Source organism: Phalacrocorax carbo, chromosome 21 (genome assembly GCF_963921805.1).
Source record: "Phalacrocorax carbo chromosome 21, bPhaCar2.1, whole genome shotgun sequence".
Classification (NCBI taxonomy): Eukaryota; Metazoa; Chordata; class Aves; order Suliformes; family Phalacrocoracidae; genus Phalacrocorax; species Phalacrocorax carbo.
The window spans coordinates 943420-971240 of NC_087533.1; the positions used below are offsets into that span (position 1 = coordinate 943420).

Consider the following 27821-nt stretch of genomic DNA (forward strand, 5'->3'; position numbering starts at 1 on the left):
AGGCCGCATTGTGGTGGACCCGGAGGGTTTGTGGGTGGGCACAGCACGGTTTGACGCCTGCTGGCATGGGGGAAACGGACTCTTGCGCGTGGAGAACGCGTTGTGGTTTAGGCTGGTGACAGGAGACCTGCAGTCATTGCCGTGTTTATTGCTGCGAGAGGGGAGTCGCCAACAACTGGCAAGGAGTTTGTACTTTTGCTTTGGAAAACAACCCCCGGGTAACCATTTCCATTAAGCAATTCGGATCTAAGCTCTTTTTGCTAAGTTCCTGGCATAATTGCTACCCATATAAACCAGCACGAGGCTTCTCTTTGCTGCTGTGTCATTATGCAACTTTTTTCGGCCGTTGCTCTTAGTGCCATCCCTTTCCCCTTCACAACAGAGACTTACTCTTCTTCCTCGGCTTCCCAGCCCCACTGCAAAGCACGAGCAGCACCAAGCTGGGTCAGACCAAAGGCTGCGCGCGGCCAAAATCCTGCCTCCAACAGCAACCAGAGAATAACCCAACATCCCAAATTTGGGCGCTAAAAGAACGTATTCATAGCTTTTACTCACGTAACAGCCATTATTTTACAGCTTGCTTTCCTGTCTCCCCTTTGGCTGCCTCATTTTGAGGGTAGAGCCCATACCTTTTCAGCCTCTCCTCCTGCGGAAGCCATTCTGCACCCCTACAAACCCACCCACCGTGTTCCACGGCACCTTTTCTAGTTCTTCTATGCCCTTCTGGAAACAGGGGTGCAAACAAACAAGCAGATTTCAACCTGCTGGCACGTCCTGGGTTTGAATGGCAGCAGAGCAACCTTGGTATTTTGTCTCTGCTGTACGAACAGATCCCCGGCGTCAGCAGGAGGATCCTCCCTCCTCACCAGCTCCCCAAGTACCTTAGCACAGGCTGGGAAAGTGCTCTGAAAATCCAAAAATGGCAGATCAGTGAGGTCACCCATGCCTGGCAGGTTTTTCAGCTCACCCTAAGACTTCTCAGAGGTGCCTGGCTTCTATAAGACAGCCTCAGCCTGCTCTCCCCTGTATCACACACCTACCTACAATAAATGCTACTCTTTCCTGGGTTTTACACTAACCTGCCTGCTACTCGGACGTCCCGGAGCGTATTTTTCTCTTTCATTTCCATTAGATGAGGTTATTCTGGAGAATTAACCCTGTGTTTAGTAGCTCTGGGAAGCTCCGGCCATGCATGCAAACACTGTGACTGTCTAAAAAAGACTTAAAATAAGCGCCATGGGCACAGGATCGTAAGGCTATCGTTTTACATTTTGGTGGTTTCTCACTTTGATGGTGGCTTAAGTTGCCCTGCCCGCTTTTAAGACCATGCAATGAATCACTTTGTGGAATAGATCCAGCAGAAAGAACAAAAAATAAACGTATTTTTCAGCCAAATAAGCTCTCTTTACTGTGTGCTCGCACTAGGCAAATTACAGGAACAAGCTGCTGAGGCTGAGAGCTGCTTAAGTTGATCCTACTACCAAAGAAATGCACTGGAATCACAGCCTAAGTCATTCAGGTGCTTCGGAAGTGTTACCTGGCACAAAGTCTTCATTAAAACATCTAAATGTTGGAGCATGTCTTTTGGCACGGGTGGGAACTGTTCTAAAACCCTAACAGCTCCCAGAAACTACTTAAGGACTTTTATATCAAAACCAAATGCCTTAACCACCCTCTGCACCATAATCAGCAGCTAGTACAACATATTAGAAACCGATAAAAGTTAATAAACAAAACATTAAAACTGAACTTACTGCCATAAAATTCTGGAGGCAAAAGCAGTGGGATTTTTTTTTTTATCTGACACAGCCTGAATTCTGGGCTGATATTTACGTTTGTGTTTCCACTCAGCAAGGTCCAACAATAACTTATTTATAAAACTACATGATGGGATCGCTTTCTTGAGGTTTCTTCTTTCTTTCTTCCTCTCAGTGAACCTTTACACGTCTTTTCAAACTATTTATGGGAGTTTTATATTCTAATGGGTGGTAACGAAGAACTTTAAATATGGGCCCACGTATTAAATTCCACTGACCTTAAATCCCACTGACGTTCAGCTAAATTTACTGAGGCAAGATGCTGAAAGAGCCGAGAAACTAAGCTGCTTCACGTAACTAAAAATCTGTATCTTAGTTCTTGTGGAGGGAATGCGGGGGAGCTTAAGCCTGTTATTAACATCACATAATGTTCCAATGTGAAGAAGGGAAATATCTCTTTCCCATCTTGCCTTTAGCATAAGAACTGTCTTTTCCTAGTAGCAATTTTAAGAAATAAGACAAACCCCGCCACCCTTGGATAGTTTTTATCACCTGTAAGAACGCTAAGTCCATGCAATACATTCAGACATTTCTCCTCTGCCTAAGGTCCACTGCTTAGACTCCTCTGCTTCGTTTCCCCATGATACCGACACGACCCACCTGCCATTGATTTCTTATTTTGACACATTTCTCACCTAAATCAGGGAGCCGACTGTAATTTTGTGGTTCAAGCTTACCAACTCTAAGGAAGTCTCTCGACACCAGGGAGCTGTGCTTGTTGACGGTTTCGCACATGTACACCCTGGCACACTCGGGTCACATTCCCGACGTGCACAGAGCTCTAGCCCACTTGAGACAGGCGGGCTCCCCAGCGGTGCTACCCTGCATCACCTGAGGAGGTTTCTGTGGTTTGGAATGAAGCACCCGGGAAGGGCGGTTGGTAATAAGCCCTCTGCTGTCATACCAAGGGGTCCCGGGACTGTGCAGGCCGGTGGCATTGCAAGACAGCAGAGTCCCCAGCATCTACCACAGTAACACTTGCTGGTGAAGAGACTAGAACCGGCCTAAAGCCTTTGACTGGGTGGGGGGCAAAAAAGCCACCCAAAGAACACATTTGGCTAAGGAATATGGTGCATAATGCCAAAATGAGTCAGCAGAACTTAAAAAAAAAATCACACGTCCTCCTTTTTAACCATTTAAACAGTTATTTCTTCTCTGGTCAGCCTCTCCAGACTCCCTTTCCAGACCGAAGAGATCAGATGAGACTCACGCTTAGAGGGCTGGCACAATCAAACCACACTTCAATTTTTCTAAATAACGAAGGCTTGACTGTCAGTGAGGAAGGCAGCGCAGGCAAGGCTGACCTAGGCCACTCCACAGCCAAGCAGGTCACAAAATATCTGCGCAGCCAGCCTCTGCGCTGCTCACGTCAATCTTAATAGGTACAGAGAAGGTCAAAAGCTTCAACTACACATGACAGGGAGCAAAAAGGAACAGCAAGGGTCATGCCAACATCCTTCCATGAGCAGAAATCAAGTTCTCCAGGTATTAGGAAGTGTCTTAGACTGAAAAGTGATCAATAAGACTATCGGTACCTGCTAACTTGATCCAGGGAAGCGCGCACTAACCCCAGATCTGATGATCATTGTGTAAACTTGAGGATACGGAACAGGAATCATTACTTGTCGTCCAATACTGCTAAGAATTCCAGTTCAACCAGCACAACAGGACCCTGATTCTATCTAAGAATAAACTGTGTCAAATTCAATCATAAGCTGATTTAACTGCAGCTGGAAGTCTAGGTTTTCAGTATCAAGTAACCACGCTATGCCAGAAATACCTACATCTCTAAAAATTCAGCTGAAAGCTGAAAGCACTTTCTGTGTAAGATTTGCTACAAACAGTGGTCAGAAGCAAGTCTATACGTAATCTAGGGGGAAAAATCAGAAGAAAACTTGAAGGACAAATGCTTAATTTGAGCTCTTGAGAGCTGCAAGTGCTCCTACCTGGCTGGACACGAAGCCTCCCAGTGGACTGCGCAAATCCAACCCCATTGTTCGCTACGCACTGGTACAAGCCAGAGTCCTCTCGGGCGACGCCGCGGATCCGCAGACGGTTTCCTGTCAGCAGATGTCGTGGAGAGAGATGGAGGGGAGCTGCGTTGTGGAGCCAGGTGATGGTCGGTGCTGGGCTTCCGCGGACGTCACACCAGAAGTGCACCGTTGCTCCAGCGGCCACGGTTTCATCTTGCAGTCCCTTGGAGATCGAGGCAGGTTCTATGAAGGCAAATAATTTTACATAAAACACCGTATGTTTATCTTAGCTTAAGTCCTGAAAAAAATACTGCAAAACGTTACGCAAACTTATCACATACAAAGGCTTAAGCACCGCATACATCTAGTCCTTCGTAGCCTAGAGCTGTTTTACCCCCACGCACTTGCTTATTTTAATGGTCTCTCCCTTCTATTCCAGTCAGTCACATTTGCATTAATATGTTCAAAATAAGTCTTATTTAAACAGAGGTGTTTTTAGTGACATTCCCAAAACAAAAGGTGATTTTCTGTCAACAACCTGTTTTCTGGGTTACTGCAACCTATACACTTCAAAAACAAAACAAAAACAGTTTGAGGCAAAAACCTCAAACAGGAAAACCTGCTACAAAGGAAAGGGGAGATTAAGGAACAGGTTGCAGCCACACAAAAGAGGCCAAATATATTCCTTTTGCTGTTGTTTTTGCCCTCATCCAAACACATCGCCTCTCCTCGCCAGCTTTTTGCTCATATACAACCTCAAAAGAGAAACATCTGCTCTCTGGCGCATTATTGACACTGTATCCCATATACCCTTGGCACTCTGCAAAAAAATAAATAGATCAGTTCTTCCCTCTGAGTTTGATATCCTTTACCGTTTAATTATTTCAGACTGTGAAGGATCTGGAGAGATAAATAGTTACAGGTTTTAACTTGGGAGAAACGATGAGATGTGGTCATTATGAACACATACTCATTCTTTATTTTAACACGCTTAGGTCGAGAAAGAACGTCAGGCTATTGGCAGTCAGATGCCAAAACCAGCAAGCACACAGAGAAGATATCCGTTGCCTGGAAGTGAGAACGTGTTTATTTCTTACCAAGTACAGTAAGTGAATAGTTAACGTATTTCACTACTCCAGATTCGTTTCCCACCACGCAGGAGTAATTTCCAGAGTCCGACGCCTCAAGCCTGTCCGTCACCAGATGGGAGTGCAGCAGTTTCCACCTGGCTTTTCTCAGCGCGTCCCGGCCGTCCTTCACCCAGCGGACGGAGGCTGGAGGCAACCCGCTGACAACACATTCTAGTATCAGAGAGCTGTGCCGGGGCACCGCCAGGCTCTGGGGTGCCAGAGGGTGAAGTATGTGGAAGCCACCTGAGGAAGAGCCTGAAGGAAAGGAGACAAAGTCTTACCACTAACCACTCTTAAACCGCACCCTCCCAACCCGTCCCCCCGGCCCTGAGGTTTGCCGTGTCTCTCACACACAGCTACTTATACTCGTGACTAAGCCCAATGCTAGTATGGCTGTCTTCCCAAAGTCTTGCTCTGACATCGGTTTGGCGACTGGAGTATGAGCCGTATCCCTTTTCAAGGATTAAATGCTCTGTCCCCTTGAGACTGGAGAAGCAGCCAGGCTGCTCCTCCACCGTAAGGGGAAATAAGAATTGAATGTGCAAGTAACGCAGGACAGATTTTACATAACATGGTGCTTGAGACAAGGGGATATTTAGGCTGAGATGCCCGTGCTAAAACCGTAGGGATATTATTTATTTGGTTTGAGATGTACGAATTCTGGATACTCACGTGTGACTATGAGCTTACGTCCGGTAAGTTCTGTTCTGAGATCGCCAGTAACCGGGTTGTACGCTGCGCATTTATAGGATCCTTTGTCTTCTAAAGATACATTCAGAATCTGCAGGTTTCCAGATGGAAGAATTAGGTAGTTATCTAAATAAGCGGGGAAGGAAAAGAGAAGATTACATTTAACTTAATTTCAAACAAAGGCTTCCTTTTTAAAAATTTTTTTATTACTATTTAAGTAACTTGTCAGCTACATCAATCTATTCTAACTGTAGGATCACGAAGAAATCATGCTGCCATGATTAATAATTTGCAAAGGTAGGTTCAGATGAAGTGATTGGCACAGGAAGTTCTGCATATTTCTGGAGGTTTCTTTTTCCCCTAAAGAAAAAAATCCTGGCAAGCTTTTGTTGGATATTTATATTGCTGAGCAGAGGCATGAAGCATCTCACCTGTTGATTGTTCAAGCCACTTTCCCCGCACTTGAAAGCGAACCTGTGCTTTAGGGTTACTTTCTGGCACCGTGCATCCGATGAAAGCCGTACCTCCTTCCTCTGCTGCAACGGCGGGTTTCACCGACGTATCAAAATCAGCTAAACCTAGAAGAGAATTGGTAAAAGCTTAAGAGCAGCCAAGGCTTGGGAAAGGGGAAGGGCAGCAAGCTCAGTATTTGTGTTTAAAATATAGCTGCTTTCAAGCTGATTATCCTCTCCAGTGCAGCACTTGGATATTCACACCGACAGGTATGATCTTTCCTCTAGCTGGTAACAGCATAAACCCCCCGGTGTACATGTGCTTCCTTACTAGGGGAAGGGCCAGCTTTTACATGGGAACAGCGGGGGAAGAGAAAATGGTTCCTACATTCCCTCAGCTTCTCCGGGAAAAGCAAGCAGAGGTGACATGGGTAAGAGAAGACTGCAGTGCCGATCACAAGCTCTGAAGGCGACAAAGACAACGATTTACACTACCAGCAGGAAGCCTGTCCATAAGAGACATTAAATTGTCTTTGTGTGATTGTAATTAACACAACACCGAGTCCGGCAGCGCCCCTCACTCATCGCTACGAGCGGCAAGACAAGCAGGAAGCCTCAACAGCTAACGACACCTTCTAATTTGCTACGGAAACCTCAAAAAGGAGGAGAAACATACGAAAGCTGCTCTTCTACTCCCTTCATGTTCAAAGCATCTTCTAGGTTGTGAAGTTTTTCTATGTTAGCCACCCTTATAGCTCTCTTGAGAGGGTCTTGCTATGGGTCAGTACTTTACCAAAACACTTACTTCTCTCACTTATAAGAAATTTTCCTCCCGGGGGGATTTTGGACATGCTCCATAGATGAGGTACCCTTACAGAGAAATCACTCAAATCCTGCTTGACAAAGGCCTGATTCAGGCAGCCCCACCACCCCAAGCGGACAAATCGTGCTCACGGAGGAACATTATATTCCCATTCTCAGCACCACATCATCCTTTCCACGTGGAAAACATTGCCCTTGTTCTTCTAAAGTCCTTAAAGATCAAATCATTTACAGACCAAGCACCAAGGCAATGACTGAGAAGAACCAGCGTAACTGAGAGAAGGGGAATTGTCCCCAGCCAAAGAACAGCTATATAGTTTTGACCAAATAAAATGCCACAAGGGAAAAGGAAAATCTGCAGCTCCCACTTATTTCCCAGGCGACAACTCCCACTCAAGCGTGCTTCTGCAATGGCACGGCAGCTCAGCTGCTCTTTCAAGATCCTTTTTGAAGAGAAGCTTTTGGGAACCTTGTACTTTCAGGTCGATTCATTGAAACAAATGTCATTTTGTTCAATAATATTTATGTTTTCTGGAAAGGACTCTGGAGAGCTTCACTTTGAGGTGAAGGACATCGCCAACACAAATCAATCAGGCGTGGTTTTGTCTAGCTGAGCCTTTAAGAGCCTCCAAGGACAGGGATCCACAGGCTCTCTGGGGAATCTGTTCAAGGGCTGCATGACCTGACAGGTCTCAGATGACACAGGGAAAAAGAAATTGGTGAAAAGCATACGACTGATCGTATAATAGCAGAGATAAAAAACAAAAGCCTACCCTGAAACTAGGTGTTTTCTAACAGACAAATTAAAACAAACCATACACACCAGTTAAGGTCTATGTAATTTGCAAGGAGGGAGGAACATGAAGAAAAATGAACTTACTGCCCATCGATACAGTTGCAGGCCTGCTCACAAGAGCGCCCACACTGCTGTTAGCAATGCACTGATAGCAACCAGACGCTGACAGGCCGAGGGAGACGATTGTCAAAGATCCTGCCTGGATTTCCACTTCTCCCACCTTGCTGTCCAGAGGCTCCCCATTGAAGAGCCAGGAAAGGCGAGCCGTGGAGGGCTCGGCAGAGCAGCGGAGCTGTACGGGCCCACCGAACTTCTGGACAGTAGACAAGGGCTCAGAAATAAAACGGGGGGTTAAATCTACAAGGAAACAAAAGTTATATTCGGTTAGCAACAGCATTTTGAATGAATACATGTGATAAGGTTAATGACTTGTACAAAAGACAGACTATAATGTGTTTTATGGTAATGCTCTCTCCCAAGGCTCCTGCCACCGCTCACAGACCTGGCAAACTACTTTCATCAGAAGGTTAAATATTGCTAAAAGACTACTGAGATCAAACGCAGATAAATGAAGGGTCTCTAAACCCCAAGCTGCTCACGATACTCAAGCAGGCATCACCTTTTCCTCTGCAAGAGGAACTCATGACAGATTCCCACCATCTCTACAGTCGGGGAAAAACTCCAAGCCAAGATTCAGGCCCCGTGAAGAGGGTAACAGCGATTAAACAAAGGTAGGTTCGGTGTACGGGAAGGGTGAGACACAGCTCCGAGCATGCACAAGGCAAAGGTGCCGCGCTTGCCAAAGCCAGCAAAAACTGCCATCCCACGGGACTCCCACAGAGTGAAGCAGCAGCCATCACCTGCAGAGACGGAGTACGGGAACAGGCAGCTGTAGCTGATCTGTCCCAGATGAAGCGGGCCCAGACGTGACTTGTAAAATTTTAGAAATGGTAGCAGCCTGCCAGGTATTTCTGCAGAACCGTCTCCGAGTCTGCAGAACTAATTAAAAATAGCAGGATTAAAAAAAAAAGAAAAGCTGGATGAACAGCAAAGGCTCTTGTTAATTCCAAATACATGGACTTCATCAGGACGAGAATGATGGATTGGGCATCCATTATCTTTACCGAGTAAAGATGAACAGAAACAGGAAAAGCTGCTAATAAATAAAAGGTTCAGTTCCACAAAACTTGGTCACGAGAATCCATTTATTTGCCAGAATAAAATTCCTGCTTGTTGGAGGAAATTTTTTCCTACCCTGGCCAATGAAACACTGGGAATTATTTCCATTTGTTTTCTATGGAATTCTCCACTGAATATTTCGTACGAAGGGAGCAAGCAAAAGGCAACTGACACCGATACCTCCCTACTTGGTTAGAAATACTGCGAGGGGGAGGGAAAATACATTTAAAGATAGACACAGTGGCAGGGAAAAACAATTTCTAGTTTGTAAATAAGCTAAGGAATTCCAGACAGTACGGGTCAAGACGATATTAAGCGACATCCAAATAAGAGGCAGTTTTCTTGTAGGTGGGGCTCTCAGCTCATGCTTTTCTTCTAGAGTCAGTCCATCCAAGCTCTGTTTATATAGATGAGTTTCAGATGAGAAACTGCGCATTTTTAACAGAACCAGAAACTATCTGCATAAACATAAAACAAAACTAGAAATTGAAGTGTGGCTTCACTTAACGAAAAAGATTAAATCCATAAAAAATGGTATCCAAGCATTTCACAGGACTCCAGATGCCCATTTTTAGCTTTTAATTAGAAAACTGTTTCTTCCCTATTAGTTCGGTTTGAATTTCCAGGGAAAAGAGGAAAGCAATGACCTTTTCGGCTTGCTAGCCACCAACCGCTACGAAATCGCGCTGTTACTTTCATCTTCGTCCCTGCCCTTGCTTATGACACCAACACTTCGTGCTCAGTGTAAAAGTCAAAATTGGTAGCAGTGACCCTGCAGCTGGAATTTATCTCCTATGACTGCTTGAAAAATAAAATTTATCCCATTTGCTTATAACGATTGGCTATGAAGTGCTAAAAGTAGTAAAAGCTTCTTTTTTGTGTGGTTGCGTTAAGACAAGCTGACTACACAGAGCAGATGTGTCAATTAAAACCATCCCTCTTCTTTTTTTAACGCCAAGAGCTGTTCCAACTGCAGCCACGCATCAGCATTCGCATTTCAAAGATCTGATTCCCCTTTCCCCCTGCAAATTTCTAACCCCTCCCAATCCCATGGGAACACAAGATGCGCTGTACGCAGCAAAATCGGTGTCCAGCTAAGTCCACGGAGAACCCAAAGAACAAACCTACGTAATTGAGAGTCCTCCACATTCAAGCACTTTTTTTGAGCCAAGTTTTCAAAAGCAAAGTCACATATTCAGCTTAAGAGTGCACTTACATGCTCCATGCTTCCTTAAAAGCAGATTATCGATTATATGCATTAAAGTCAGCCGCTTCGAAACACGCTCCGAATCGTTGCTCGTTCACAAGTACGGGCTCAACCTCCAAAACCTCCAAGCGAGTCACCTCAGCTCAGACAAGGCCTTACCTGAACTCGTGGTAGAGGCGAGACCCACGGCAGCGATGAAGAGCAGTGCCTGTAAGCGTCCGGGATCCGGATGCATAGCGCCAGATTACAGAAGTTGAAAGCACCAAGCTCCAGACTAAGATGAGGCACCAAAACAGCTACAAAACAAACAAACAGATGTCTACTTTAAGTTTCAGGAGTTAGTCTTTTAACTCTCTTACAACAAAGTGTTTGGGGTTTTTAAAAAAAAAAAACGCAGCCAGGAAACAGCCAATATTCTTTGCAATATAGAAACCATCTGTAAAAATGAGTTAGGAGTTGAACTTAACTATGTTTCCAAGTACTATTCTTAATATAAGACTTCTTTTTTCCCCAGCTGGAGTACGAGGCATCCGCGCCGAACCGTACCGCCTTGATAAATTAGACTACTTTCCATCCAGAGGAACTGAAGTCCAAAGTAAACAGCTTATCTATTGGAGATAATATTGTTTGCAAACAATAATCATTTGACCATCTATCACCAGGCTACGCTTGTTCTACAAGTTTTTATGAATCTGCATGCTGCGACGCAGCTACCACTCATAATCGCTCTAAACCTGCTTACTGAGACATGTCATCTGCTTGCTCCTTCTAGAGCGCTTTACAGTCCAACGGTGGCAAACGCCTGCTGGAAATCACTGATATTCATCTCATTCTTGTTTATATTCCCAAACTAATACTGCTTTCTCGTATACACTTCTGGGGCGTCCATTATGTGCGCTTTTATCTACACGGCTGCTTCTACAAGAGGACAGTCCTTTCCTTGGCCTTATCACATCTGGCTGTTCTGCTACTTAAGATCTCACTGTCAGCACCAAAAAATACAAACTAAATCACAAAACCAGCAAAATGCAAACAAATCACAAACCTAAACCTGCACGAGGTAAGTCTCAGAAGTAGTTTCTGACGCTCAGTCTTCATCAAACGCTCTCTTTTCCAAGAAAATAAAAATAATCTGCAGCTGTCCTTCACTTAAGTTTTCCATTTGCCTTGCATAAGATAATGATGAATAAGATTTGAGTTCATTTAGCGCAGTTACTTCATTTATCAGCCCAGCCATACAATTTCACTGCTGATAACACTCAACGCGTATTTTAAACATCTCATATATCAGACACGTATATAAACACGTATCTAACACACATACAGCAACTAGGGAGTTTTGCTGTCAGCGTGCAGAAACAAGTGCAACAATACATATGTTCGGCAGAAATAAGTCCCAGTTATTGGGTGCTCGCAGAGCCATTTGATTTCCAAGAAGCTGGATCCAGATATCAATGGCAAAATTATTCCCATGGTTGATTTAAAAATAACAGTATTTTATCATCAGAACATCACTGTAAAAAATATATATGCAAAATAAGCATCAGGAAAAGGCTCCAATAATACTAAAAGAATCACTCTTGATTTTATAGAGCTATTTGCTTATTGCTACTTCTCCCTGCAAATTAAGCTCCAGGCTTATAATGACAGCTTGAGAAGGCTGAAAGAAACGCTCCAGTTTCCGGGCAGTTTTATCTGATCCGGCAAATTTCTTTCAGCTGTTCGGAAGAGCGGGTAATCCTGCAGACCAGGCAATCCTGCAGACCAGGCTGGTTCCCCAACGAGAGCTGGGGCTGTTTTGGTAAGAGGCAGATGGCAGAAGAGAGCGGCTGAGCCGAAAGCGTTTTGGTTTATTTGAATTCTCACTCGGTTCAAGGGCAGGAGAGCCGCTCCACCAGCGAGCACAGGGGACAAAGTAAACACCCGGAGAACTTGTTAACATCAAACACTTTGCTGAAGAGGGGCGGGGGGCGATGTTGCTTTTTGCCAAATCTTCCCTCGACTATTTATTTATGAAAAGCAATGAAACGTATATTCTAGGTCAACTTTAACCCCAGCACATGGAGCTACTGGGTTATTTTGCAGCTGTCTTTTTAAACAAGGCCAGCTCATTATCTTTAACTAAACTTTATCTTTGGAGATCTACTTTATCCAGTCTCTGATTTCCCTCTGTTTATCTTTCTCTTTACATGTTCCTCGCTGCCAGTGTCAACAGCTACTCCTCTTTTGACCTACCAGTTTGGCTTTCGCAGGCTTGCGGAGTGGTAAGATCAACTGTAAAGCAGTGAGTACACAAAGCAAGCCACAAAGACCCAAGTTCTTTGACTGGAGGAAAGAAAGGAAAATACTCGCTGTAATCGGAGCAGCATCATTCAGCAACACCGCTCAGGCACCCGAACAAAGTCTCTTTAACATCCACTTTTGAAGGGATCACAGAAACCTCTTATTTGCTGGTGGATACGGGAATGCGGGGGGAAGGTGAGATCCAACACGCAATACACACCCCAGAAATACTTGCAGCTTTTTCTTCTGCAGACAGTGTCACTACAGAAGCCCCTTGCTTGAGGAGGGCAAGACCACAGCTCATAGTTTTGGGGTCTTCAGAAACCCAGCAGAGAAGCCTTGGTTCTTTAATATTGTATGAATACATATCTGACCCTCAAAATGCCTCAGGGCTGGAAAAACAGGACTCTTCCCCGTTCGCTATCATTTCAGTAAACCTGAACCCCCATTTTGACACCAAACACCAGTCACAGGGGACCTACTGGGAACAGGGAGAGGAGAGCTTTTGTTTGATGTAGCTCCATTTAAGCATCTCAAACTCCAAGATGAGCTTGCCCGGGAACAACTCTGCCCACCGTTCCTCGCTTGAGAGGGCGAATCTCCATCTCTGGTGGATCAGAGACAAGGTTATTTTGAAGAGGTCTTGCTGACATAAGGGACTATTTCCAGGCTTTTTAAAATAAATCAGTAGTAACAGGAATTATTCATGTAAATAAGAACAATATTTAAGGTTGAAGAGAGATGGATATGGTTTCCAAGCACCAAGTCCTTTCCAGTTTCACTGGCAATTTCTCCAGACCATCAGTGCCACACACCAGAATAGTAAAAGCCTGCATTTTCCCTACTTCCACCGAGACATCTTCATCTAAAGCCATCTTCCAATGATCGTCATCCAGTGCTTGACCTCCTCGCCAGCTCTAAAGTAACCTGTTGCTCACAGACCAAGGGAAACGAGGAAGATAACAGACTTGCGTCACAAGGAGGAGGCACCCCAACCGTTCCAAAGGACGCCTGCCCCTCGGAAGCATACTGCACATGCAGGGGCATCCAGAAACATCTAACGGGCACTTTTGGAGATAATCAGTGAGACAGAATACTTCTGAAGACAACGTAATTCTGACTGTGCATCTCCTTTGTCACATATCCTTTTTAAAAGGGACCCCTCATCAAACAGCGATGGGGGCAGGCACGCGCCTGCCCATCAAGCTGAAACCCATGATTTCAGCCCCACGACCTTTGGGATGCCATCTACATGCAAGCAAAATAAATCCTCAGATCTAGCTCCAAACCGAGGGGAAGGGTATGCTTTCATTAGTCCCTTTAGGAGCACCTGGGAGGTTTCCCACTGCTAGGCTGCCGCACCAGCCCCGGCACTCGCCAGCCAAGTTCTGCAGGGCGGCTTGCACACCATCACCTTGTTGCCAAGGCCTGAAGACTTCACCAGGATGGACACAGGCCGTCCCGGGCCAGGCGGAACATGGACTTACCAAAACATCCTACTGGGCTGAGAAAGGAAGACACAGGCACCAGGCTGGCCAGATGGGCTTCTCGTCTCTGATCTGGACAGACTCGGCACGGTGAGACAGCACAGCCCCGGCAGCGACCCTCTCCTCTCTTCCCAAAGCTTCACACTTGTCACTGTTTCTCCGGAAACCAACAGTCTTCAAAGTAAGGCTCCACAAGCCTGGTCCATTCAGTGTAACTAACTGAACCTACTGCCTCCAAATTAACTCACTCCTACCAGTGCTTGCCCCCACAAAAGGTTTTACACTCCAAAAGATGACAAAACGCTGTTTGCCACGTGTTCATACGGTGCCCAGCCCCAGAGTCCTTCAAAACACAGCTGAGAACCTGCCCTGCTTATTTACCAGACCACGAACTTCTCATCTCCACCCTTGCAGCTGAGGGCAGTCACTACTAAAAGAGCATTATCTCATACCCACTTTTTTCTCCTGACAGTTTTTGTTCACTCTGGTTTAGCTCCCTGAATCATCTTCCTGCCACCTCAGGCCGCCTGGCAGGGCAACGCCGGGACCTCCCTTCCCAAGAGCGAGCAGCCATGGGCGCTGTTTAGCTACCATCCCACACCAATCTAACTGCTACCACCGCACTCCCGCTCCATCGCTCCCCTCCAAAACTCATCTGACCTTCAGCAAGCTGGTTCAGCGTGCTGAAGCTAAAGGAGGAAAGGGTTTCTTTGCTAGCCAAGTGCGCCGGGTCTGATAAAGGCCAAAGCAACGCAGGGAAGGAGGAGGAGGAAGGAAACAGCAGGCTCAGGAACAGAGCGGGTTATTCAGGTTGCCCACTCCACCTCCAGGAGCCTACGGCCTTCTCTAAGAGCAGCCCTAGGAAAAAGCAAGGGAGAGCTGCTGCTTCAGGGGCAGCACCGCCCGCCAGCTGCAGATGTGACAACAGTTTGCACTTGGAGTAAAACAGCTTTGGATACTAAAGATTTCCTATTTTTCCTAAGCAGCAGCACCTCAGAATCAATTAATCCAACCTCACTTTATAATACTCTATGTGATTTATCACCTAAAGCACAGCAAGTTGGTTTTTTTTCCTCCTAGGTTGTTTAATACAGGATTCCCAAGAATTATTTCATTTTAACTTGCTTCCCAGGATTGTTTCCATCAGCACAACCAAAATCAGATTTTCAAAGGACTTAAATTCAGAGCAAACGAACCCCCCAGAATTAACGAAAACACTGCACCTTTAGTGCGAGCAAGCCGAGTTAGATCATTAAATCTCGCACCAAGACACCTTAAAAAAAAAAAAAAAAAAGAAGGTATTGAAGCCCGTGGCATTCCAAGAGAAAGCAATCAGACATTCCTGCAGCTCGGCTCCTCAGTGATCTCCAAAGCCTTTGATCACGGACTGTCTTCATGCTGTCCTCCTGGGGTCTGGCGAAATGAGTGTAACAGCTGGCACATAGCCTTCATTAGCTTTTTGTGCCGGGGAGGAGCGGGTTAGCAGCCCCGCTAGCAACCAACAGTCTGCCCGTCGGCTCCACGGACTAACCTCTGAGCTTTATTCCTGGGTCTTTTGGTAGCTGGGAAAGCCTCAAAGAGGACCCCCGCGCAACTGACACCGGTGCATTCGTCCACATGCCACGTAACTCTCATGTGCCGCGGCTGCCGCACGTTAAGGATGCGGCGGAGGGGTTTTTAAACGCCAAGACGCAGGTTTGAGATTGCTAAAAGGCAACTGAGCCTGCTGAAGCCTCATTTTTATGAATGCTTAATGACCACTCAATCATTAACATCAACCTTTAAAAAGCAAATGCAGCACCTACAGTGTTCATTACCCTCCCCCTCCCCCCTTTTCAGGGTCTCAATCGAGTCGGTCAAGCGTGCAAACCGATCCTGTCGCCAGCAAAAGCATTTCCTTTCACTGTGGTCAGCCGAAAGCAGGGGAAGAAAATGGAAGTGACTTGGAGTTATGGCACCAAAAAGGCCAGACAAGCAAGGAAATAATCAACTCCACATGAGCCACTTCTAGCCCATCACAATGAAAAGGGCCCACGACTAACCCCAGGAAAGGTCAGCGGGACTATGGGGGTCATAAGCTGAAAAAGGCAATAGCGAGCAGCTGCCAGCTGCAATAAGAATCAATGTGTTCCTAATTACGCTCAGAAGAGAGGGCTCGAGCACCGAAAAAGTCCTGCTGTAATCACAGCTTGTGGAAGAAAAAAAAAAAAAAAAAAAGAAGAGAATTTCAAGGGCTCCCGTTTTACTCCCTTCTCCACCTCGAGCGCTGGAACTGCAGTTTCAGTGTTACTAAATTACAGGAAGCCGAGCAAAGGAGATAAGGAGCCAAGCATTTACATAAGTGGGGTTTAAAAAAAAAAACCACCATAATTAGGCATTTGTATTAGAATTATAGCATCACGAAAGACAGGATTTCGTGAGTGTAAGTAATAACATTACGTACTTCAAAGGGGTTTTGTGGGTGCTTTCAGAAAGCATGCCGAGCTCTGCCTAGCAGTCCTGCAAGCCTGATATTTTCTCTATCCTAACAAAAAATCTGAAAGGGAAAACCCCACAAAAACCAGTTTGCTGACAGTGACCCTATAAACCAAGTGTGAGAGATATGAACAGGTCAGAGAATGCAATGAAACATGCTCAAAGGCATCCAGAGAAACAAACCAAATGGAAAGGCATTTCAAAATTACAAGAAAAAAGAAAGCATCCTTTGATGTTACGTTCGTATTTATTTATGACGTTCTAAACAAATGAAAGTACTTTCTAGATCCTTATCGTAACAACTTAAAGGAGAGATATCAGTTGCACAACCTTTTCAATCCTCGCCTTGAATTTCATTAACGCCTCCAAACTTCTGCCCATGCCCAGCATCCGAATCAATCAGCACTAAGCCAGTATCCAAGTGGTTTCCTACGCATATTCCCACGTAACGATTCAACTGGCATTTTTACTCTTTTTAGGTAACACGCATTTTTATGAGCGGCCTTGCAGGGGCACGCATGAAGCTTCACGCTCGCTCCACACGATTTAAACCTCCCCCACCCTGTGAATCGGTGATGAATCCTGAGAGTGACTTTGGAGGCTAAAATATGTTCTGGATCCTGCAGCCATTTGTAATGGTGCATGATTTTTATGAAGACGAAGACCGAATGTTTGCTCAGGGCAGGAAAAAACCACCAGCACTGAGCAAACCACATTCCTACAAGGACAGGAGACCTTCAGTCCTGACAGTCTTCCTTAATAAGGCACGTGTGTCTTTTTCCAAAGCTATAAAACATCCTCAATAACACCAGTAATTACTCAGACTCTGTCACAGGTAAAGTCTGGCGTCACAGGACAAAGGTGATGCAAGAAGACATTAAGCAACGTAGAAAAAAAAGAAATAGAAGTATTAGCCTAAAACCAAGACCAAAAAGTTGGCCCGCCTCGATGGTGGAGAAGCAGATCTTTTGCCGAGTTGCTCATTGGATTTTTCTGTTTTGCTTTCAGGCCTGGAAAGTCTCATGGTTGGTATCAGCTGTTGGACTGTGATCAAAGTTTAGCTTTCCATTAATCCTTTGAGTTATATGTGAGGCTGATCGAGAATTTTTTTTTTAAGAAGACAGTTAAGATTACTCAGATACTTAATTTGCACTCCAATATTTCAAAAACACCTTGACTTTAAAACCCCGGTCTTGGCGTACATATGGTCTTGATAGAGGAACGCATGCTTTGGCATTGACTGAAGAAATGGATTCGTGAGCCGGGGGAAGAAAATTTAACGGTTTGTGTACTGTGCCTCGGCAGCACACAGCTGAAAACGCTCCTGAGGCGCTGGTCTGCAATCAACACGTGTGCGGGATCTGAGGGGGGAGACCTGGGATCTCCGTATCGCTGTAACCAGAGCCGGCCACAGCAAGACAGGCATTAGGGGGGAAAAAAAAAATAGAAGAATAAATCATCGCAGAAGCCACACTTTCTTACCCACAAACAGGCATAACAATTAGGTTAATTTTACTATTAAGTTCAGAAAAAAAGCTGAGACAGTCCCCCTGCTGCCACGCTAATGAAGTGGGTATGGTTTCTGACTCTTCTAGCCTCAGGGGAAGAAAAAGAACAGAGCATTAGCTTAATATACAGTTCTGCTGGGCTGCAATTATACTTAAATGCCTAAATAAGGGCTTTTAGACCCCAAGGGATCTGAAGGTATCATTAGTCTAACAGTTCCATCAGAGCAACTGTAGACCAAATACATATAAAATCCTCACCCTTTGCTCTTCAAGGCCCCCTGAGATCTCGCCCCTCTCATCCTCCCCTGGCTCGGCACTGCTTTGCCTCACATTCCCATTTTCCTTGCCGTATCTAGCTCAACACCTGGACTGATTCCGCCGCGCCACCTCCGATCACCGACGACAGCTCCGCTCACCTTCAGCCGTGTCTCGAAGAGTCCTTCTGCAAACACCCCTCCTTCTCTGCTCCTCCCTGCAAGGCTGGCCCAATCCTCAGAGCAAAGGCTTGCTTTTGCATTCTCAAGCGAGTGATTTTTACCAAGATTTGAGATTTCACAACCAGTTTAAGCCAATTTCAAGACAGGCTGCTGCCGAGGAGGGCAGTAACACCTTCCTTCAGGACCTGGCTTGCATTCTCCTATCTGCTCCAACGATCGTGCGGCCACCGAGTGAGTCAGATCTGCTGGCAGATCCAGCTGAAAACTCAGCCAAAGAAAAATGAGGTTGGTTTTCACCTGGATGAGGGAGCAGTTTCAGCTCACCATGCAGTCTCGGAGCGCTAGCCCAAAGGAGGGGCTAGGAATGGATGTCCAGGAAAGGGAGCTTTGCACTCTTACCAGCATGAGTCCTTGCATCAACTAACGAAGCACCACCCCAGTATCTTTAATAAACCCTGAACTGCGAGAACGTGGGCAAAAATGAAGAAAATGAACGTGCAAAACCCAACTCCAAGTGAGATGTGCCCATTTTCTCAAGCAAGCGAGGGGCTTCACCATCCTAGTCATCCAAACTACGGGTGCACACACCACAGCAAGCTTCAGTACTGCCTCAGGGCGTGTCTTTTCCCCTCCAAAGTTTGCATTTTGCACACCAAGGACAATCAGCCATGTTTATAATTTCTCTACGGTTCCTATAACCGGAATCAAGCATGATTAAAAAAAGAACCAGGACCACGCAGGCTGCTCTGGTCATCAGAGAAACCTCTCTGGCCCTCAAAGGAGCTTTCTGTGTCCACACACACCACCTAAAGATCTGCTTCCAGCAGCGCTCCCACGCCTGGTAGGTTTTGACGCGAGAAAAGCTTCATGACAAGAGCAGCAACCATGGCCAAGCTCTGTTAGAGGACAGCAAGCTCATTTCCGAGGCGATTCCAGATGAACACCGACACCTTGTCCATCGGTAGCCTCCAGCAAGCAACTGCTGTAAAAAAAAAAAAAAATGCAGGCAAATGGGTTCTTTTAGCTGCCTTACCCCGAGTCCAACTCGGTCTGTTCCAACTTGCAGGGATCCATGCTATCCGTGATCCCTTAAAGGGAAGCACAACTATTAAATCCACACCTGCAGCCAGAATTTATAGCAACCCCATCTACTGCTGTCTTACATCATAGGCAATTAGGAGCCTGTGAACTCATGGCTGCAGGATATGGGAGGCGCGCTGGAACCGGAGAGCAAAGCCTGTGTGTTACAGCACAGTTGTTAGTCACCCCACAGAATTCACCCAACTTGCAGACGGCTGAAATCACACACAGAACAGAGCAACTGATCCATTTTGATTTGGTTTCCTCCACAAAAGTGCTGTCCTCCACTTGGAATTGCTGCTTCCCCTCCTCTTACAGTAGTCCATGTTCTGTCACATGCGACGCCGACACATGCTGCCGCTGAACCCAGTCTCCAGGGTAGACAGGCAGGAGAACAATGCTTATTAAAAAGCAAACCAGCTAACTAGTGACAGCTGGGGGAGAAAGCAGGAAAGAGTCCATCCTTTCTTCCCCTGATTAAAACAAGCCTTCGAACAATTCGTCGTCCAGCATTACAGTACACTAACCGGGTAATTCGGTTTTACTGCTCTCCTCCCCTCCCTTCCCCCACACTCAACAGATCAAACCTGGTTTCAAAATTGAAGCCCAAACTCTCCAGCAAAAACACGCTTCTGTGCTTCTTAACCTAGGAGGAATGGATCCTGACACAACTGACAATACTGCTCCAGGAAAACAATCCCATTAGCCTCAGGCCCAGATGAAAGTTGTCTCAATGCAACAGCCAGGCAGAAAAACACCACGAGTGAGAAAATCGTGTTGGTCAGGCCAGGTTTGCTATCGTAAGCTGACCTGGCTCCCACGGGAGAAGAGAACACAGGGGAAGGCGAGGGGGCCCTTGGGTTGGATTTGCTCAGCGGTATTGCACAACCAGGCACCAGCCGTAGCTTCCCGCCTGCTTTCTTGTGCCAGTGGAGCCGAAGGAAAGCATCGATCCAGGGGAAGGAAGACAGAGATGACCATGAAACCATAGCCTGGAGGGTTTGGCTTTGCCAGCTCTGCTGCTTCACCCACTGCAGCTGAGCTCCACGTCCCCACCACACCATCGGCCCACCCCTGTTAGAGGCAGAGACCCCAGCCCACAGCAGGTGGGTATTTGGGGGCAGCAACATCATAGAATCATTAAGGTTGGAAAAGACCTCTAGGATCATCAAATCCAACTGTCAACTCAACACTACCAGTGTCCCAAACCATGCCCTGAAGTGCCACGTCTACACGGTGTTTGAACCCCCCCAGGGACGGTGACTCCCCCACCTCTCTGGGCAGCCTGTGCCAGGGCCTGACCACTCTTGCAGTAAAGACATTTTTCCTAATCTCCAACCTAAACCTCCCCTGACGCAGCTTGAAGCCGTTTCCTCTTGTTCTATCACTGGTGACTTGGAAGAAGAGACCAACCCCCCCCTCACTCCAGCCCCTCCCAGGCAGCTGCAGAGAGTGATAAGGTCTCCCCTCAGCCCCCTCTTCTCCAGGCTAAACCCCCCCAGCTCCCTCAGCTGCTCTCCTCATAAGACTTGCTCTCCAGACCCTTCACCAGCTGCCGTTCATGAGTCAGAGCCCTCAACCTCCTCCCGCGAAGCAGGGTAACAGCAGCTATTACCAGCAGGACCAGTTCAAACATGAGCAACTGATAGGAAAGTAGTTAGGTTTCCTCATGGGTACCAGGGAGAATTTTCCACCAGGTTAATCTGACTGCACCCTGTTTTCACTCACACAGACACATCCTACTTTGCTGAACAGGACCTTCTCTTCGGACATCCAACGGCAGACTGGAGATTGCGGGAGAATCTCACCTTCCCAAAGGAAGGAAGGAGACTGCTGCTGCAGCATCACAACATAGGAAGAAGGTTCGAGACTCTCCCTAACACGTCAGCTCCCCGATGAGACTTTAATGCCGAGCTCAGCAATGCACAGGGGCCCTGCAAAGATAACTGGCTGCTGGGATTGATTCCATCCCACGTTAGCATCCATCAGATAGCAAGAAAAACAAGATTAAGCAGCACCATGGCATTAGTCTTCATTTAAACTTGGCAAAGAAAGTGAATGTTTCTTTTTTTGTTGGCTTCTCTTTGTGTGTTTTTGAAAGCAATCTCAGACTTAGCCAGAGAAAGGTGCCTGGACTTTTTAATATCAGGGGATTAGCAGGGACAACACTTGTACGCTTGCCAGACCCCAGATAAGCAGTGAATGCTTAGGTTAAGCAGGCTAGCATCTGCCTCCTACAATATATACATTTCCAGAGTGAAAATAAACAGCTTCACACCTTTGGCTCAGGGAAGGGCTTCCTCCTCTTCTACATGCTCAACCTGCAGCCTCTCCACTCGAGGAAGAGGGGCTGGAAGGGTGAAGGTTACTCACAGTTCCCTTGTCTCAACCTACAAGAACAAGGCTGGAAGCTCTGTCGTACCAGGGAGGCTGATTAGGGGCTTTTCTACCGCGCATGGGATCTAGTCTTGCTTCATGGTGTCACTTCACGGTGTTTTACCGTAACTGGCAAGAGTCGTTTGAAACGCTGAATGATTTCCATGGGTGTCAGACACACACCAGCAACAGCAAAGGCACTAATTAGGAAAAATGCTAACTCAAAAGCTAGACCAATTTTAAGTGCTCAGCCTAAAAACCCATACTCTAGAAAAGTGCGCCTCGATTTCGTGTTACCACCCAATTCACTCAAGATCAGCTCCTACAATGACTGACAGAGCTGAAGAGGCACAAGGCACGCAATGGCAGACTGGCAAACTTCAGTATTCACCATCCATCAGCTGGTCCTAGGCTCCGCTCCAGTTGATCCCGACTCACGCAGCAATTTGCAAGTGGAATCTGCACCCAAAAAATGCCTCGGTTGGAAGAGCCGAATTTAAAATTGTATCCTTAAGCCCAAAATTTCAACATATTTAGAGTTTTGATAACAACATTTTTTGATTACATCCGTTGCCAGCTTCCTTCTACACCCTGACAAAGATTTAAAGTATACATTCCTATTTCATTCTGCAACACAGATTAGTGGCAGGAACAGAAAACATCTTCTGTTCCAGAAAACCCTCGGGGCTTTCCTCCTTCGCTTGCATTTTATTAGAGACGACTCTGATCTGCATCAAGCTGCGATACATTGTCACTGTGAAGTATTCAGGCAACAAGTATCCCAGCGCTACACCAAAACACACCTTTCTGTGAAGGCTCTTGAGAAACAAAGAGATTTCCTGAAGCTATTGCAAACGTGAAATAGTTCCTCAGAAGTAACAGCCCTCAGCAAGCTTTATGAAAATCCAAGCCTAGGCTCAAGCAAACACACACATCACTGTAATTCGGAAACTTTTGCGAGCTCTTACAGTGGGGAAAGGGTGAAAAACAAAGGAAAACCACATGCTATTGTTTAGCTTGACTCCGCAATACATTTAATCTACATGGATCTGGAACATTACACAGTAAATCTCTTCAGCTACCAGAAATTCTGTACAGCCAACACCAGCAAAACCCATTCTCCAAAGGGGGAAATGTCATTTTAAAGATCTTCTCTTCGCCCCACGCAGCACAGAAATCCTCCAAAATACAGCCAAAACCTGTCACTAGCGCTTCCGATCCCACGCTCCCAAGGGGATCGGATCAATGCAAGGATGCCAACTCTCATGACACTCAGGAAAACCAAAGCTGATGAGTTTCACCAACTTGACCTTGAGCTATCAGAGCTTCTGCCAGCAAGCAAACAGGTCTGCAACAGACTTGAGGGTCCTGAGCAGAGGGAAGATCCACGCAGACACCTCTAACCACCACCTCTCACAGCCTCTTGGAGCCTGTCAACAGTACCTACCTACCCTTGATGTCTTTGAAGACACAGCTTATGAGCTGCCTAAGAGTTACTCCAGTACATCCATAGGGACGATAACAGATTTAGCCATGCAAACTCCATCACCAAAGCTGCACAGCTCCCTTCCCAGCCTCACATCTGGCTGTGCGTGCGGTAACGAGGACTAGACACATGCCACTGGGAGATGATCTTTGGCGTGTGGCTCCAGAAAAACCTTGCTCAACTCCAAAGGCCACAGAGCCAGCCTGGCACAACCAAAGACCCATCTTCCTAAACATAGTATTTCCACTTCTAAGCCACCCGCTGCCACCTCCTCGCCTCCAACGAATTTGCTCCCCCAGCCCCAATTTTCAAGCTCTTTTATACAACTTTTTTTCTTGGATGCAGAGCACATTGCCTTGCGTTGGGGCGCTGAGAGACCCAAGCAGCGCAACCTCAATCCCCCAGCAGGTGCCAGCATCCATAATCCTAACCAGGGATAAGGAGTACGTGCAGATGGGTGATGTCATGGCCAGAGCACCCTGTAGGTGACCCCCTCCAACCTGAGCCTCCCTGGGGGCTTGGCAAGCTGCGGTTTATCATCTTGTCCACCTGGGCCTTTGGAACAGCCCCATCCTCGTCCTCGCCCCCCCTTCAGGACAAGGGGCTGGTGCACAGGCAGGTTGCTGTAAGGTTTCAGCAGGCAGGCGGAATGAAACGGTGAAGACAGACGCTTTTCAGAGGGGGGAGGTGGGGAGGAGGGGCATACACGTATTAAACAAATCATCTGTTTGGAGCGCTGGCTCCTACTTGTTCTCAGTTATATTATTCACTCAAGAGTGGATTAATCCATCACTGCAAAGGAATCTCCTGATCTCAGAGATTAAGGCAACAAGTCATGCACTGACTGTCTGTGGATCCTCCTGAAAATCGCCAGCCTTTCTCATACCCTTATTTGGGCCGATATATCATCGCATAACAAACAAGAAGAGAAAAAAACTAAAAAAAAAAAAAACAAAACCAAGAAAACACCCCCAAAAAACCCCACCTGATTACAGTAATTTTACCCAGAAAAACCTAACTTGGATCAATCTGGAAGTAGGGGATTTCAACACAGAAGAATGATCTTCAGCTTGTTTCACTGTTAACAGTTGTTAACTGTCCTCTTTCTGTGCTGCAGCTCCCCAGATGGGACTTGGCCTCACGAGAGGAACGGTCACCTGGGGGTCACCTCCTGAACCACCACATAAAAAAGCCCATAATTTCTTGTAAGATTCTTTAAAGTGAGGCCTTTTAGCCAGATAAATGGTTTGCTTCACTTGGCAAGGACTGGGAAGGAAAAAACCCTGGTACCATCCCCTTGCCACCCGGACACGAGGTGCCTACACAAAACACAACCCCCTTCCTCCAGGAGGACGGGCACCCCCAGCGTCCGTTTGTCCCTCAGTGCTTCAGTAGATGCCACAGGGCGGCTGCAGAGGTGTTCAGGAACCGTCTTTTCTTCACCTGAGATTAAGGGGGACAGAGCAGATCCCCACAGCTCACCTCTGGCTCTCACCAGCACGCAGAAGGAGCAAGCCAGCGGGGCACACCTAGCAGGCAACGCAACCCCCAGCTACCTTCACAAAGATAAAACACCCCCAAAACACCCCAAAAATGTACACCAGTGGTGCCCAGCCCCTCAGCCCTTCTCCAGAGCCTGTTTTTCAATGAGGGGCTGCTAACGGCATGAGCATTTTTACCCCTTGTCTAGTGTTTTATGGGTTCGCTGTAAGGAAAACCTGCGAGGCAGGCAGACTTTGTACGACTGCGAGGTAGGAAACATTAAACCTGTCTTTGAATTAAAGAAATAAGGCTCGACCGCTCACTTCATTATCAGATACAATGGTTGAAGTCTGCGGGGAAAACTAAACAGCAAGACCCAAGGTATAAATCAAAGGCATGATCAGACAGACAGGTGAGGCCAAGGGTGCGGTTTCACCTTACAGCTAAGCCGAAGCCAGCGCTGGCCCCTGCCAAAAGGGACGCTCTCCTTCCCCCAGCTCCCCCTGCCCCAGCTCCCTCCTGCTGCTTTTGGCACTGCCCCCAGCTGCCAAGCTGGAAGAAAACATTCCAACCGAGGTGGCTTATCTTGCTCTGGGTTTCGGGGGATTATTTTTATTATTATTACTATTTTTTTTTTTTTCTCCCTGCCGTTTTAGTGAGCTGAACTGGTTTAATCGGGCATTTCCAGTGAGAGGCAGGGGGAGAGAGTCAGAGGGGGGGAACAGCAAGACACCCCCAGCTCTGCAACACAGCCGGCTCTTGGCTCAGCTGCAGCATCCAGAGCGTGGTTTTATGAGACAGCTAAGCCAATTTAAAAGCCGGCTGTTGCCAAAAGGGGCTGTTCCTCCCCCCATCACCCCCCCTCCAGCCCCCAGAGGCCTCCCCAGTCATCAGGGTGGAAGATTTAGCAACTCTAACTGCGGGGCAAGATCCAGCAGAAAGTTTGGGGCTTGTTTTTTGGTGTTGGTTTATTTTTTTGGAGGGTTAGCTGGAGTCATTCCCCTGCAGCTGCTCCGCCGCTGGATTCGCACAGCGGGGAAGAGGCAGGAACGTACCTGCCACCTCCTGCAGCAGCGAGTCCTCGGACCAAGCTGTAATGTGAAACTGCGCCCAAGGAGCTGGGGGGTGGGGGGGAAGGGGAAAAAAAAATAGAGTCCCACCTGGCTAGAAGAGCTCCGAGACATCTCATAGGTATGGGAAATGGGAAAACAACCCACCTTGCATGATTATTTTCCCTCCTGTTGAAAGATGGGAGATATTTCTCACGTAGAAAGAGCGAGCAGGGGCTTAATGGAAAAGACAGGTGGTCTGGATGCACGAGCCTCAATCCCTTGTAGGGCTGAACAAGCGCTTTACCCTGAAGTGATAACTGTCACTGGAGAATCATCAGCCGCACCGGAAAGGGAGAAGCGAGCTGGGGAAACTGAGTGGAAAAACTATGACACACTCAGCCCTGGAGGTTGTGTCGAGCCATCTACCAAGGAAATTACTGGAAAAAACAGTCAACTGAAAAAAAAAATATATATATATACACACACATGCACACCACACAGAGAAAGCCATCTCTTCTAGCAATTCTTGCATAGCTGGAGACCTCTTGTTAGCTAAAGCAATACAACAAAGAGGTTTTTTTGCTGAGTTTGCCAAGGACAAACACCATCCCAGGGTGAACGACGTGGGAGAAGGGGACACACAACACCAGGGCTTGCTCAGGGAGGCCACCAGGACAGCACGAGGCTGGTAGGAAAGGGAATGTGCCTTGAGAGCAGACCTAGCACCAGTGCTCACCTGTTAACAAACCAGACAAAAAGAGCAAAAAAGCTTCTGGAGAACAGCGTTTGGTCCCCAGGTACCAGCTTTGAGAGTAAGAATTGCAAAGAAATTCCCATTTGAAGGGGAAATTTTACTAATTCTGCTTGATACAAGATTTACAATCTTTAATAAGCATTTGAACTCCATAAGGCAGTATTTTTGACCAGTCTCACCCCAGCTGCAGACAGGAGTCAGCTCAGAAGCTCCCCAGCCCACTGGAACACTGAGGAAAACCAGAAAAATGACAGAAAAAACCACCGCAAGAGGGAAAGCGGTGTGACTTAGCTGAAGAGAGCCACTTGCTAGTTAACAGATGTCAACAAGGCAACAGACAAAAAACTGACTCTAGGCATAAAAGTTTACAGTACCAATTAATTCATACAAATCAGATGATGCCTAAAAACAGTCGCAGGATTCAGAGCCGCACGCGGCACACCAATTAAAACAATTCCATATAAAACGTTATCCGAAAATACCAGATCTCGAGGTTTGTGGGCTAAGAGTCGCTCGGTCTCAGGGCTGCTACACCAAAGGTTTCAAAGCCTCGCTGGAGCCGAGCTCAGCGGCCACAAAATTTGCAGCTGTCACGCAGACGCAAGGGCAGCCACGGAACCCAAGCGAAGCACAAGGAACTCCGCGAAATAAAAATGCATTTTCGCGGCGTTTTGCGTACATTTGCGTGTCCTACTGCTTCTCACACCCAGCGCTGCGATTGGCTTCCCAGGGAAGGCAAAACCGAAGCTGCCGGTCCTTCACACCTCTTGCCAATGCCGCCAACGACCACGCGAAGAGGAGCGCCGGGAGAAGCTGCTGCTCGACTGTACCACGCAGTGAGATACGCGCACGTCTGCATCAGGCGCCGCTTCACAAAACAGCTCCACTCCCAAAGTGATTTATTCACCACATGCTTCCCAGTTAGTTTTCTTGGCACCACAGATGAGGCTTTTTGCTAGTCTTATCTCAAGCAGCCACCAAATTAATTTTGGTGGTCTCGGTACGACCGAGGGCTTCGTCAGGCAAAGCAGGTCTGCGCAGGGATACGCGGAGGATTTATGGGATGATGAATGCCGGGAGGGCTGTGCGCTCACGCGAGCGAATCAATTGCTTTGCTTCACAATTTCCACATCTGCAGAAGCAGTCTTTAAAAGAAGTCAGTGTATTTTTAAGCTCTGACAGTTAAAATCCTCAAGTGACATCACCTGAAGTTGGAGCACAGCTGCCTTATTCCTCTGGCACACCAGGGAGCCAAAATAAGCATGAGCCTCGGTTTATAGGCTTACAGCACACCTTGAGATAATGAAAGCGCTGGTGGGATTTGCCCCCAGAGCA

At 46.9% G+C, this 27821-nt stretch overlaps 1 protein-coding gene across 1 annotated transcript in view; it reads right to left on the reverse strand.

Annotated features, from left to right (window-relative positions):
* The window catches only part of CDON (cell adhesion associated, oncogene regulated), a 54209-nt gene that overhangs the window by 23753 nt on the left and 2635 nt on the right, over window positions 1–27821 (reverse strand). Inside the window, exons 2-7 of the mRNA XM_064470699.1 lie at window positions 10226–10362; window positions 7765–8037; window positions 6042–6188; window positions 5593–5736; window positions 4888–5175; window positions 3764–4033 (exon numbers count right to left, since the gene is read on the reverse strand). Coding sequence (XP_064326769.1) covers window positions 3764–4033; window positions 4888–5175; window positions 5593–5736; window positions 6042–6188; window positions 7765–8037; window positions 10226–10301 — 1198 coding nt within the window. The 5' untranslated portion in view covers window positions 10302–10362. The remainder of the gene's footprint in view (window positions 1–3763; window positions 4034–4887; window positions 5176–5592; window positions 5737–6041; window positions 6189–7764; window positions 8038–10225; window positions 10363–27821) is intronic.